Source organism: Trichomycterus rosablanca, chromosome 4, assembly GCF_030014385.1.
Source record: "Trichomycterus rosablanca isolate fTriRos1 chromosome 4, fTriRos1.hap1, whole genome shotgun sequence".
Classification (NCBI taxonomy): domain Eukaryota; kingdom Metazoa; phylum Chordata; class Actinopteri; order Siluriformes; family Trichomycteridae; genus Trichomycterus; species Trichomycterus rosablanca.
Genome location: NC_085991.1, coordinates 54,186,774 through 54,201,340, shown reverse-complemented (window position 1 = coordinate 54,201,340; position 14,567 = coordinate 54,186,774). Strand labels below are relative to the sequence as shown.

The window sequence follows — 14,567 nt, the reverse complement described above, 5'->3', positions numbered from 1 at the left end:
AAAGTGCAGCTTTTACTGTATTTTTATTGATGTTTAACTGTTTGTAATTGTATTTCAGTGTGTTTATGTTATATTTGTGTTATTTTCAGTGTTTAAGTGTCAAAAACAACCTCCTTATTTTACATGAGACTAAAATACACTGATCAGCCATAACATTAAAACCACCTCCTTGTTTCTATCACTGTCCATTTTATCAGCTCCACTTACCATCTAGAAACACTTTGAAGTTCTACAATTACTGACTGTAGTCTATCTGTTTCTCTACATACCTTTTAGCTCCCTTTCATGCTGTTCTTCAATGGTCAGGACCTCCACAGGACCCCCACAGAGCAGGTATTATTTGGGTGGTGGATGATTCTCAGCACTGCAGTGACACTGACATGGTGGTGGTGTGTTAGTGTGTGTTGTGCTGGTATGAGTGGATCAGACACAGCAGCGCTGCTGGAGTTTTTAAACACCGTGTCCACTCACTGTCCACTCTATTAGACACTCCTACCTAGTCGGTCCACCTTGTAGATGTAAAGTCAGAGACGATCACTCATCTATTGCTGCTGTTTGAGTCGGTCATCTCCTAGACCTTCATCAGTGGTCACAGGACGTTGCCCATGGGGCGCTGTTGGCTGCATATTTTTGGTTGGTGGACTATTGTCAGTCCAGCAGTGACAGTGAGGTGTTTAAAAACTCCAGCAGTGTGTATATGTAATAGATAAGTAAAAAGGATACTGTACAAATACTTTACATGTTTTTCACACAGATGCAAAAGGCCCGAAGGAATGCTGTTTTCATTTCTATAGACACTCGATCCCTCTAAAATTTATTAGAGCTTATGAAAAAACAAGGTCTGACTGTCCTCAACCTGGAGTCGTGTAAGTCTCAACTCTTCTGGTTTGTTTTTTAATGAAGCTGAAATTATTACTGTTCAACACTCACCAAATTTACTTTCCTCTCCGCAGTATTACTGTCCAGAACGGTCACTGTGTGTGTGCGATCCCCAGTATGAACTGGGTGAAGAGGACCATTTACAACATAGACCAGCAGCAGGTGGAAAGCTCAACCTAAACCTAAACCCAGCGGAGTGTTACGTCCTCTCTGTGTTCAGTCTAGAGTGAATTATTAGACAATTCTGCTTGATTTTGCATTATTTACCAGATTTAACCACTGGCAGCACGTATTTGTGTCTTTTGCTTAAGAACAGCTTATAAAAGTATCAGATATAAAAGTTACTGTGTTAAATAAAACCATTTTACATAAAAAACACCTGATTCATCTGACCACAATACACGTTTCCACTGTGTGATGGTCCATCCTAGATGCCTCCGAGCCCAGAGAAGTCGACGCCGCTTCTGGACAGGGTTAACATGAGGCTTCTTTTTTTGCACAGTAAAGGTTTAAGTATGATTAGTGCAGTAACTCTGTATTGTAGAGCTTGATAAAGGTTTGATAAACTAATCCCTCACCCATGTGGTTATATCAGCTAGTGTTGAGTGGAGGTTCTTGATGCGGCGCCGTCTGAGAGATGGAAGATCACGAGCGTTCAGGTTAATCTTGTGTCCTCGTCCTTTACACACTGAAATTCCTCCCGATTTCATGAATGGTTTAATAATATTCTGCACTGTAGAGGGAGAACATGCAAATCCCTTCTGATCTTTCTTTGAGCTTCATTGTTTTTAAACATTTCAACCATTTTCTCACACATTTGTGGACAAACTGGATCCTCTGATCATCTTTACTCATCAGAGACTCTCAGCTTTTTCTGGATGCTGCTTTTGTACCAAACCATGATTACAATCACCTGTTCACATCACCTGTTTGGAATCACCTCGTTACTAGCCCTAAATTGCCCCTGTCCCAACTTTTTTTGGAATGTGTTGCAGGCCTGAAATTCAGGAATGGATGTTTATTAATAAATGAAATGAAGTTGAGCAGATAAAAGATTAAATATCTCAGGTTCATCCTGTCTGACATCAAATAAAAGTCAAAGTCAATGTAAGAAACTGTATTTGTATTTTATTTGCATTTTTCATACTGTCATACTGTTTTCATACTTTTTCTGATTTGGGGTTGTAAGTTCGAATCTCAGCTCTGCCACCATAATGATTGGCTCGTTTGCAGGGAGGGTGCCGGAGGGGGATTCCTCATAACTGATGCAATTACTTGATGCTGCCTGCACAGAGACGAGGGATAATGTGGACAGGGTGTGTCTCTCCGTACACAAAGCTGATCCGCATATGAACTCGTCCCATGCAGGTGAAAAGATGCTTTTGGCTACTGCACACGTGTCGGAGGGGGCGTGTTAGTCACGGCTCTTCTCAGTCAGAGTGGAGGTCAACATTAGTGGGGGGGTGAATCCAAAAAAAGTTGGGAGATTTTGTTAAATTAAATAAAAATCTATGATGACTTAATTCTCTTAAATCTTTGGATATCCATGGTGTTGGCTGGATCCATCTGCGAGACACCCATGAAAACCACAAAGACGAGGACGTCTGTAGAGCTGGTATGAAACTGGCATTTCTCCAGCTTGATGAAAAGATGGTTTACAAGGAGGAGTTGTAGAGGGCACCTCAAGTTTTACTGTATATTATGATGTTATCCAAGTAGATAAATGTGTAGATAAAGGTAACCCAGTGCATCCAGAGTACTTCGGTAATAAACCACTGAAAGATAGCAGGAGCGTTCATAAGTCCAAACAACATCACCTTGTATTCGTACTGAACCGACGGAGTGATTAACGCCATCTTCCATTCATCTCCCTTCCTAATTCTGGTAATGCCAAGTTCACACTACACGACTTTCCAAGTGGTCGGGTCGCTGTACAGTTCACACTACACGACTGGATCTCTTGTAATTGGGAGTCTTTCTAGTTGGTGTGTATTTCACACTACACGACTGACGAACGACGAACACAAACGCTAGAAGTGACGAGGGGTTTAATGACACCACGTCCAAAAATGCACGTCAACAAGTAGTGAGAGATCAAAGTTTGTGCGCTGATGTGCAGCGTAAAATCAAAGAGGAAAATAAATGAATCTGAGTGGATTTGGCAACGCGACCAGCAAGGATTGTTTTGTTCTGTAGTGAGTTGGAGGTTAATAAATATTTTTTGTAATGCAGCGTGGGTATTATGGTTCACAAATACTGTAAGGCTTGTGTGTGCTGATGTATTCTGATAGAAACTATATCATCCACCTTACCGCACTCATTGCCAGTCGCAACCGACTGATCCAGATATTCAACATGCTAGATATCTTTCCTCAGTCGCCGAACGCTTGGTGAGCCGCTCGGATCGAGTTGTTGAGTAGTTCACAGCGAACGCTGAGTTGCTCCTGAGTCGGCAAATCTAGCGCCGACCAGTCGGCGAGCGAAAATCAGGGTAAGATTCATGCAGTGTGAACTAGGCATTAGGTTATAGGTTAGTGAACACAGAAGCCTGCTGCAGTGTCCCAAATGCAGAGTTCGTCAGTAGTAGGGGGTAGCGCCCCTGAATGGTAACTTGGTTTGACCCATAGTAGTTAATGCAGTGATGCATAGACCCATCCTTCATACTCATTTTTAGCAGTTGTAGCCTAGTGGTTAAGGTACTGGGCTAGTAATTACAAGGTTGCTGGTTCAAGCCCCACCACTGCCAGGTTGCTGCTGTTGGGCCCTTGAGCAAGGCCCTTAACCCTTAATTGCTTAGACAGTGTACTGTCACAGTACTGTAAGTCGCTTTGGATAAAAGTGTCTGCTAAATGCCAAAGATGTAAATGCTTCTTTGACTGAATGTGCACAAATCTCCACATATTTGGTGTTAAATTCATTTAATAAACATGAATACCCGTTAGTTTTGATATCAGTGAGTGTTTATCACGGTGCTATGAGGTGAGTTTGGGTACGAATTAATAAACGCTGCTCAGTTCTCTCTAGCTTCAGATTAAAACCACAGTTTCCTGTAGAAGAACTACTTTTTTTCTCTTGTTGTTTAAATGGAACGTCATGATGCCCATCAACCCAAACCACATCCCCCTACGCACTAATATCTCATAAAGCTCAGCTGATATCTGCAAGAACATCAACACCAAAGTTAGCAGCTGCAGCGGCGACATGTCGTACCGCGCTGGTTCTCTCCTGATGGTTCTGATGGTTCTCGGCTGCTTTCAGACCTTCACCCAGGCTCAGAGTGAGTTCTGTTCACTTCTTTTTGTGTATTCGGTTCTGGTCGTGTATTTGCCATCATTTTACTACACGATTAAATCTCTTTGAAGTTTAAAGCAACTGAACTTAAGTTTTGCACGATCTTTATACAATTTACCACAAAGTGAGCAAATATAACATTAATTTGACATGTATAGATAAATCTACAGTTGAGGTTTGAAGATAGATACACAGACCAGACATAACATTCTGAGCACTGAGAGGTGAAGTGAATAACACTGATTATCTCTTCAGCACGGCACCTGTTTATTCAAGGGTTATTAACGGTGTGTGTTTATCGTGTTAGTTCATCGTTGTACCAACAACATCATAAAGAACCTTAAACTCAAAACTCAAAGCTTCTACTGTGTTAACATTAAGAACATTATGGGCAGCTTTATTTTTAAGATGGTACCATGTCTTAACAACAGTGTTATTCTTCTTTGTCTTGGTTTTCCCCACACAAATAAGCAATTAAAATAAAAGTTTTTTAATAATTCACTAATATATGCTATGTAGTTAAATCGGCTTTTCTTACATTGTGCCAATGAGACTCTATAGCATGCCAACCAACATGATATAGACTACATGGACAACAGTATTGGGACACACATTCTCCAGCGGCTTGTACAGAGCCCTGAGCTCAGCCCCACTCAACCACTTTGGAATGAACCGGAACATCAAGAGCCCATGAGGCATTCTTGACCAACGTCGATGCCCAGCAATGCGAATGCTCTTTTGTACATTTACGACATTTAGCAGATGCTTTTATCCAAAGCGACAGTACTGTGAGGGCCTTGCTTAAGGGCCCAACAGTAGTAACCTGGCGACCTGTCGATTACTAGTCCAGTACCCTAACCGCTAGGCTGCACTTGCACTACAACTGTACCATTGAAGGGGCACAAATTCCCACAGCGATGCGTCAGAGTCTTGTAAGAAGCTTCTCAGAGAAGCAGCTGTTGAGGTCACTCTATTTTAATACCATTTGTTCCGATAAGCTCATGGTCAGGTGTCGGAAAACTTTTGGCCGTACAGTTCAGGTCTTTCTTTGTGAAAGTAAGAGATTCAGGTTAAGATCCATTAATAAATAAATACATTTTCACTCAGATGTAAACGGACCGGCCGAATGCTGTTTCAATTTCTTCAGGCATCCAATCCCTGTAGGAGTTATCACAGCGTATAAAGACACCAGACCCGACTGTACGAAGCCCGGACTCATGTAAGCCTTCAACCTCTCGGCCTTATAATATATTTATTATGTTTTTCACTGATTGTTATATTCATGTTATTAAATCTTCTCCTCCTGCAGTTTCACTCTGACGAATGGGAGGCGTCTGTGTGCCGCGCCCGGTGTGAAGTGGGTAAAAAGATGCATCGAGAAAATTGACAAGCGCCTGTTGGGAGTTTCATTCTGAACCCAGCGGGGATGTTTCTGTCCTGTCTATATTCATCATGAAATGCACGTTCTAGTTTTAACTGCTTGGTTTTACATTATTTATCAGAATCAAACTATCGGCTGCACGTATTCATTGATTTTCTTCTTCTCAGGGCACAAGTGGGACTTGATCTAGCAACCTTATTCAGTAATCTATTGATCTATCTATCTAACTATCTATCTATTAGTCCTACTTCATTGAAGCTTAAGATCAGCTTTATATGTAAGATTATTGTGTTAAATAAAACTATTTTAAAAGAAACCAGTGTCTGAGTGCTTGATTGAACTCTCATCTTCACAAACAGTGCAGGGTACAAAAGGAAAAAATGCAGAAATGGCGCAAACTGGCTACTGATGAATAAAAACTTGCTAGATTAGCAGGTGCTTTAGGCGGGGTGAGGCGTAGCTATGGTATCTAAGCGCAAATTAAAGAAACAGTGGCAGCATTTCATGTCAATCATGTTGACCTGGTTGAATGAGATGCACTCCTGTATTACAGGACCAGGCATCCAGGTGGCACAACGGGATTTTCCACTAGTTTAAATCTCAGCTCTGCTACACCCTAGTGGGCACAATTGGCGGTGCCTGCAGTAGACAAAAAACTGACCACTTCTGGGTGGGGTTAAGACCGGACTAAACAGAATGGGGTCTCCAGCAGAGGAAGAGGAACTGGCTACAATAAAAAGCAAGAAAAGGTAAAAAATGAAGAAATATAGATAATTAATGGAGACCAGACATTGTAACGTTTGCAAAATGTTAAAATCCGACAGATTTATAGGATTAAAAACAATAATAATAAAGATCAGATCATTTAATGTTGTTGTACTTTCATTACTGGCTATATCAAAACTATAAAACATTATTATGTTATCAGATACAGCACAGAGGTTCAGTTAGTTCAGATAGTCAGATGTAATCCAACAGCCACCATCGACAGGTCCTGGGTTTCATTCCCCGGTCGGGCGGTTTAGGTCCTTTGTGTGTGGAGTTTGCATGTTCTCCCTGTGTCTGTGTGGGTTTCCTTCCACCAGTCCAAAGACATGCAGTCAGGTGAACTGTAGCTACTAGCAACTGCCCTAGGTGTGTGTGTGTGTGTGTGTGTGTTAATGTGTGTGTGTGTGTGTGTGTTAATGTGTGTGTGTGTGTGTGTGTGTGTGTGTGTTAATGTGTGTGTGTGTGTGTATGTGTGTGTGTGTGTGTGTATGTGTGTGTTAATGTGTGTGTGTGTATGTGTGTGTGTGTATGTGTGTGTGTGTGTGTGTGTGTGTATGTGTGTGTGTGTTAATGTGTGTGTGTGTATGTGTGTGTGTGTATGTGTGTGTGTGTGTGTGTGTATGTGTGTGTTAATGTGTGTGTGTGTATGTGTGTGTGTGTATGTGTGTGTGTGTGTGTATGTGTGTGTGTGTTAATGTGTGTGTGTGTATGTGTGTGTGTGTATGTGTGTATGTGTATGTGTGTGTGTGAGACCAGAATGAAGCAGTGGTAAAACAGACAGTGAGTGAATGAAAGAAACACAGGCGACACTGTTCACAGTCAAGTAAGCTTTAACACTGCCGGGTTTTTGAAGAAGGAAGTTTGTAACTGATTATAATCTAGTTCGGCTTAAACCACTGTGGCCCAGCCCCTTTGTTTATGCTAAGCATAATGGGTAAATTTCTCACTGTGGCTCTCTCTCTCTCATCTTCAATCTGCTTTTATTTTTTCTTGTGAATGCAGGTCTCTTTCTGTCTGGCATTAAGAGTCACTGGTGTGCAGTTTACTGGGTTAGAAGAATGATTTGTAACCACTAGTTCCAAATAAATGATAATTTAGTTACAGGAAATAATTTGGCATTGTGGGAGCCCGTGTCACTGCATGGCAATAATTACCTCATTTATTCAGGACTAGAACTGAGTCCCTACCTGATTCACACCACTGAAAATCGCATCATGGATCGTAAAACTAGCCTTATGCTTTAACACTGTAGCAACAGTTTGGGGAAGTGCCCTTTCTCTTTCAGCATGATTGTGTCACCGAGCACAAAGTGCCCTCTATAAATACCTGGTTTGTCTACACAGAGTCCTGGTGAACACTCAACTCTTATGGGATGAATTAAACTTGAATTGTGAGACCTTCTCTTCTGTTCCAGCATAAGTGTCTGACCGCACTGAGTCTACTGACCAAAGTGAATGGGCACAAATTCCCACACACACTTCGAACTCTTGAAGAATTGCTTCCCAGAGAAGTGGAAGATATTAGAACCTAGAACCTGTCTAGAAATGTGAAGCAGGCTGTAAGGTCCCTAAAGCAGCACATGATGCCACCAGGTGTGTATTCAGTCTGTATTTGATAAGATCAGCCATAACATTAAAACCACCTCCTGTCCATGTTATCAGCTTCACTTACCATATAGAAGCACTTTGTAGCTCTTCAATTACTGACTGTAGTCCATCTGTTTCTCTACATGGTCTCATACATGGTCAGGACCCCCACAGGACCCCCACAGAGCAGGTATTATTTAGGTGGTGGATCATTTTCAGCACTGCAGTGACACTGACATGGTGGTGGTGGTGTGTTAGTGTGTGTTGTGCTGGTATAAGTGGATCAGACACAGCAGCGCTGCTGGAGTTTTTAAACACCGTGTCCACTCACTGTCCACTCTATTAGACACTCCTACCTAGTTGGTCCACCTTGTAGATGTAAAGTCAGAGACGATCGCTCATCTATTGCTGCTGTTTGAGTCAGTCATTGATGTTGTCGGTCATCGCTGTTGGCTGGATATTTTTGGTTGGTGGACGATTCTCAGTCCAGCAGTGACAGTGAGGTGTTTAAAAACTCCAGCAGTGCTGCTGTGTCTGATCCACTCATACCAGCACAACACACACTAACACACCACCACCATGTCAGTGTCACTGCAGTGCTGAGAATGATCCACCACCTAAATAATACCTGCTCTGTGGTGGTCCTGTGGGGGTCCTGTGCGGGTCCTGACCATTGAAGAACAGCATGAAAGGGGGCTAACAAAGCATGTAGAGAAACAGATGGACTACAGTCAGTAATTGTAGAACTACAAAGTGCTTCTATATGGTAAGTGGAGCTGATAAAATGGACAGTGACTGTAGAAACAAGGAGGTGGTTTTAATGTTCTGGCTGATCGGTGTATGTTGTCTTTATAATGTGTACCAGGTTTTGTTAGTGCACAGGTCCATCATTAGGATGTGAACAGGTGAAGAGGGTTTTGGATATGGGATCATAAGTCAGCTGGTACTACAGAGGGTACTTATGGCTCCACCCTCGTTATCAAGTGTTCCAGATCATTTGATAGTAATATAGTATAATATAGTATAGATAGTAAATTTGATAATAATATAGTATAGTATAGTATAGTATAGTATAGTATAGTATAGTACAGATAGTAAATGTGATAGTAACGATAAATGAATGTAGAATTGTTCTGGTATTATACGAGCAGAGTTGGAGGCTACGTAGCTTTAAATAAATATGAATAATCTTCAGTTTTGATATCAGTGAGTGTTTATCATGGTGCTGTGAGGTGGGTTTGGGTACGAATATTAAACGCTGCTCTGATCTCTCTAACTTCAGGTTAAAGCAACAGTTTCCTGTAGACGAGTTTTTTCTCTTGTAGGTAAAATGGAACATGAAGTTATATTTACACTGCCCATCAACCCAAACCACATCCCCTCCCACCTATTTATCGTCTAATAAAGTCAGTCTGAGCTGATATCTGCTCAGTAACCATCAGATCAACATCAACATCAACACCATCATGTTCTACCGTGCTGGTTCTCTTCTGCTGGTTCTGCTGGTTCTCGGCTGCCTCCAGACCTTCACCCAGGCTGAGAGTGAGTTCACCTCACACTTTGTGTTCTGTATTTGTGTTTTGAGTTTTTTTCATGATGGTAGAATCGGTAGAATTCTAATCAGGTCACTAGTAGCAGCAGGTCAGAGCATAAATGTTAAAAAAAATCTTCTCTAATATTCATTTGAACACACTTGATGGCAAATTTCCACAATGAATAGCACAAACTCTGTAGTTTCCTGAGAATTCAACAGTAGCTCAAAGGTCAGGGTCTTAAACTAGTAATCAAAAGGTTGCCGGCTCAAGCCACAACACTGCTGCTTTTGTTACTGTTGGGTCCCTGAGCACGGCTTTCAACTCTCGATTCCTCAAACTCTATTCAGTCGTAATTGTACGTCACCTTGGATAAAATTGTTTTCTAAATGCTGCAAATGTACAAAGAATCAACAAAAAAGTGTAATTGTATAAATATATTTTTGAAAGTCGACTTCCTGAACTTCTATCTACATGAAGAGTGAATGTGTGACAGCGTTGACCACATTGTGTCACAGGAACACCGTGTTTTATAATATTTCCCGTCTACAGAACAGGCTGATGCTTCTTTTAATCCTTTAAAGCAGTGCCACCGGGCCGCGGTAAAAATAATGTAGACCAGACCTGGGCATTGTACGGCCCGCAGGCCACATCCGGCCAGGAGCCATCCCCAACCGGCCCGCATGAGGTCAGTGGCAATTAAAAATCAGACGTAAATAAATGTACGTCACACACGGCATATAACAGGATTGTGTTTATTTTGACGGAGCGCTATTTCTTTACATTTCCACAAGTTTTGATTTACGTGTGTGAGACAAGTATATTAGCTTCACGGTAATGTAACAGAGACGATCGAGTTTTTAACAAGACATGAACTTCAAAAGTCAGTCTGGTGTAAAGCTGGTTAAGGATCACAATTTAAATCCAGGGTTTATATCGCCGTTACGGTACTAAACACAGAGAAATACAAGAACCTGAACGATGCAGAGCGTCACATCTGAAGCTTCACTAACTAAACTGCAAACCAACACGGACTTTTTATAAAGTTCTACACATCCAGGACCGGAGCAGTTAAGATCAGCTTTGTGATCCACAACACAACAGCACTGGGTGTAAAGTTACTGCACATTTTGTTCACATTTGTTTTCAAGGAAGTTGATTAAATAGTAAAATAATGTTGATGTTTTTACTCTGCTGATTGTAACATCGACTCATAACAGTAACAGCTCATCAGAACTGTAGCATTTAGGCAATAAAAATAAATCGTATTAATACTGAGCAGAATAAAGTTCACCCTGTTGGTCCGGCCCTCCACAACAGTAACAGTTTATGTGGCCCCTTGCAAAACGGAATGGCCCACCCCTGAATTATACATCATCCATACATCAGCAATGAAACACCCCCATCATCCCCAGGTGGATCATGTTCATGTGGCCGCTCAGCCTTAGCTGGCAGGCAGAGCTGAGATTCGATACGATGTATTCCAGATCCCAGCTCTGGTTCCAGCGGGTGTTTTTACCGCTGTGCCACCTGAGCGGCCAATCGTACCATGTCTTAACCACAGTTCTATTCTCCTGTTTCCCCCCACAAATAAGCAATTAAAATAAAAGTTTTTTAATAATTCATTAATAAATGCTGTGTAGTTCAATAGGCTTTTCTTACATTGTGCCAATGAGACTTTATAGCATGCCAACCAACATGATAAAATCCTTTCACAAAGAAAGACCTACACACTATATGGCCAAAAGTATCTGGACACCTGACCATGAGCTTGTTGGAAGGAATGGTATTAAAACAGAGTGACCTCTGTGTGACCTTTTCAGCTAAAACAACAGCCACTGTTCTGAGAAGGCTTCTTACAGTCGTAACCTAGTGGTTAAGGTACTGGACTAGTAATCGACAGGTCGCTGGTTCAAGCCCCACCACTGTCAGGTTACCACTGTTGGACCCTTGAGCAAGGCCCTTAACCCCTAATTGCTTAGACATATACTTAGAATATACTATCACAGTATAAAAACGTCCGACAAAAATATTGGGACACACATTCTCCAGCGGCTTGTACATAGCCCTGAGTCCGAATACTTTTGGACTTACAGTTCAGGTCTTTCTTTGTGAAAGTAAGAGATTCAGGTTAAGATCCATTAATAAATAAATACGTTTTCACTCAGATGGAAACGGACCAACCGAATGCTGTTTCAGTTTCTTCAAGCATCCAATCCCTGTAAGAGTTATCACAGCGTATAAAGAAACCAGACCCGACTGTACGAAGCCCGGACTCATGTAAGCCTTCAACCTCTCTGCCTTATAATATATTTATGCTAGTTTTTCACTGATTGTTATATTCATGTTATTAAATGTTCTCCTCCTGCAGTTTCACTCTGACGAATGGGAAGCGTCTGTGTGCCGCGCCCGGTGTGAAGTGGGTAAAAAGATGCATCGAGAAAATTGACAAGCGCCTGTTGGGAGTTTCATCCTGAACCCAGCAGTGATGTTTCTGTCCTGTCTAGTTTTAACTGCTTTGTTTTGCTTTATTTATCAGAATTAAACTATCGGCTGCACATATTCACTGATTTTCTCTTGCTCAGGGCACAAGTGGGACTTGATCTAGCTAACATTTATATTATATTTTAAGCATTTAGTGGGTGCTTTTATTCAATTATTCAATAATTACCTAAATAAATAAAGTATCTATCTATCTATCTATCTATCTATCTATCTATCTATCTATCTATCTATCTATCTATCTATCTATCCATCCATCCATCCATCCATCCATCCATCCATCCATCCATCCATCCATCCATCCATCCATCCATCCATCTATCTGTCTGTCTATATATCTGTCTGTCTGTCTATAGTCTAGATATAATTTCTCACTATTGCTCAGATCAGCTTAACATGTAAGATTATTGTCTTAAATAAAACTATTTTAAAAGAAAACAGTGTCCACTCTATTAGACACTCCTACCTAGTCGGTCCACCTTGTAGATGTAAAGTCAGAGACGATCGCTCATCTATTGCTGCTGTTTGAGTCGCTCATCTTCTAGACCTTCATCAGTAGTCACAGGACTGGATGTTTTTGGTTGGTGGACTATTCTCAGTCCAGAAGTGACCGTGAGGTGTTTCAAAACTTCATCAGCGCTGCTGTGTCTGGGTGAAGGGTACTTATGGCTCCACCCTCGTTATCAAGTGTTCCAGTTCATTTGATAGTAGTATAGTATAGTATAGTATAGTATAGTATAGTGTAGTATAGTATAGTGTAGTATAGTGTAGTGTAGTATAGTGTAGTGTAGTGTAGTATAGTGTAGTGTAGTGTAGTATAGTGTATGTAGTATAGTATAGTATAGTATAGTATAGTATAGTATAGTATAGTATAGTATAGTATAGTATAGTATAGATAGTAAATGTGATAGTAACGATAAATGAATGTAGAATTGTTCTGGTATTATACGAGCAGAGTTGGCGGCTACGTAGCTAAAGCCACAGTTTCCTGTAGACGAGTTTTTTCTCTTGTAGGTAAAATGGAACATGAAGTTATATTTACACTGCCCATCAACCCAAACCACATCCCCTCCCACCTATTTATCATCTAATAAACTCAGTCTGAGCTGATATCTGCTCAGTAACCATCAGCTCAACATCAACACCATCATGTTCTACCGTGCTGGTTCTCTTCTGCTGGTTCTGCTGGTTCTCGGCTGCCTCCAGACCTTCACCCAGGCTGAGAGTGAGTTCACCTCGCACTTTGTGTTCTGTATTTGTGTTTTGAGTTTTTTTCATGATGGTAGAATCGGTAGAATTCTAATCAGGTCACTAGTAGCAGCAGGTCAGAGCATAAATGTTAAAAAAAATCTTCTCTAATATTCATTTGAACACACTTGATGGCAAATTTCCACAATGAATAGCACAAACTCTGTAGTTTCCTGAGAATTCAACAGTAGCTCAAAGGTCAGGGTCTTAAACTAGTAATCAGAAGGTTGCCGGCTCAAGCCACAACACTGCTGCTTTTGTTACTGTTGGGTCCCTGAGCACGGCTTTCAACTCTCGATTCCTCAAACTCTATTCAGTCGTAATTGTACGTCACTTTGGATAAAATTGTTTTCTAAATGCTGCAAATGTACAAAGAATCAACAAAAAAGTGTAATTGTATAAATATATTTTTGAAAGTCGACTTCCTGAACTTCTATCTACATGAAGAGTGAATGTGTGACAGCGTTGACCACATTGTGTCACAGGAACACCGTGTTTTATAATATTTCCCGTCTACAGAACAGGCCGATGCTTCTTTTAATCCTTTAAAGCAGTGCCACCGGGCCGCGGTAAAAATAATGTAGACCAGACCTGGGCATTGTACGGCCCGCGGGCCACATCCGGCCAGGAGCCATCCCCAATCAGACGTAAATAAATGTACATCACACACGGCATATAACAGGATTGTGTTTATTTTTACGGAGCGCTATTTCTTTACATTTCCACAAGTTTGAATGTATGTGTGTGTGTATATCCAGCTTCACCAGCGAACAGAACTAAGATATACCTGTAGAGTTTTTAACAAGACATGAACTTCAAAATCTTTTTTTACTTAAGTCAGGTGTAAAGCTGTTTAAGGATCACAATTTAAATCTAGGGTTTATATGACCGTTTTTCTGTTTTTATTTGCATTCTATTTTTATTTGCATTTTGATACACTACCAGCTTTATTTGGAAGAGTGTAACGGTTTAGGGCTAGGACGAGACGAGAGGGGCAGAAACACACGCCGAGATGGTTAACAAATTGTTCAATCATCACAGACAAGGTTATACAAACAGGTTTAAACAAAACAAGACACAAACACATGACCTATGCTAAATGCTAATGCTAAATACAAGAAACAAGAACCTAAACCCTAGGCTAAGCTAACACATGCAACCTGACTAACAACCTGACTAATACAGTCAAATCCTTACCCCAGAAATCTTGGTGTTATTTTTGATTCTGAGCTGAGTTTCTCAATGCATGTAACAAAGCTGGTACAGGCTGGTTATTTTCAATTGAGAAATATTGCTAAGATCAGAAAAATGCTCTCCTTCCAGGATACAGAACGGATTATTCATTCTTTTGTGTCATCACGTCTAGATTACTGTAATGAT

At 41.0% G+C, this 14,567-nt stretch overlaps 2 protein-coding genes across 2 annotated transcripts; both read left to right on the top strand.

The window, feature by feature from the left end:
- Positions 1-4,076: 4,076 nt before the first annotated feature.
- On the top strand, positions 4,077-5,790 carry LOC134311789 (C-C motif chemokine 3-like). Its single transcript, XM_062993460.1, has 3 exons — positions 4,077-4,156; positions 5,278-5,389; positions 5,480-5,790. Exons 1-3 carry the CDS (start codon positions 4,081-4,083, stop codon positions 5,583-5,585), a joined length of 294 nt encoding a protein of 97 aa, XP_062849530.1. The 5' UTR covers positions 4,077-4,080; the 3' UTR covers positions 5,586-5,790.
- Positions 5,791-9,371: 3,581 nt separating this feature from the next.
- On the top strand, positions 9,372-11,914 carry LOC134312019 (C-C motif chemokine 3-like). Its single transcript, XM_062993661.1, has 3 exons — positions 9,372-9,447; positions 11,606-11,717; positions 11,809-11,914. Exons 1-3 carry the CDS (start codon positions 9,372-9,374, stop codon positions 11,912-11,914), a joined length of 294 nt encoding a protein of 97 aa, XP_062849731.1.
- Positions 11,915-14,567: the final 2,653 nt, after the last annotated feature.

Coding starts and splice junctions, on each gene's coding strand:
- LOC134312019 (XM_062993661.1), top strand. CDS start 9,372: ATGTTCTACCGTGCTGGTTCTCTTCTGCTGGTTCTGCTGGTTCTCGGC. Junction 9,448..11,605: donor GACCTTCACCCAGGCTGAGA/GTGAGTTCACCT, acceptor GTTTTCACTCAG/ATGGAAACGGACCAACCGAA. Junction 11,718..11,808: donor TGTACGAAGCCCGGACTCAT/GTAAGCCTTCAA, acceptor CTCCTCCTGCAG/TTTCACTCTGACGAATGGGA.
- LOC134311789 (XM_062993460.1), top strand. CDS start 4,081: ATGTCGTACCGCGCTGGTTCTCTCCTGATGGTTCTGATGGTTCTCGGC. Junction 4,157..5,277: donor GACCTTCACCCAGGCTCAGA/GTGAGTTCTGTT, acceptor ATTTTCACTCAG/ATGTAAACGGACCGGCCGAA. Junction 5,390..5,479: donor TGTACGAAGCCCGGACTCAT/GTAAGCCTTCAA, acceptor CTCCTCCTGCAG/TTTCACTCTGACGAATGGGA.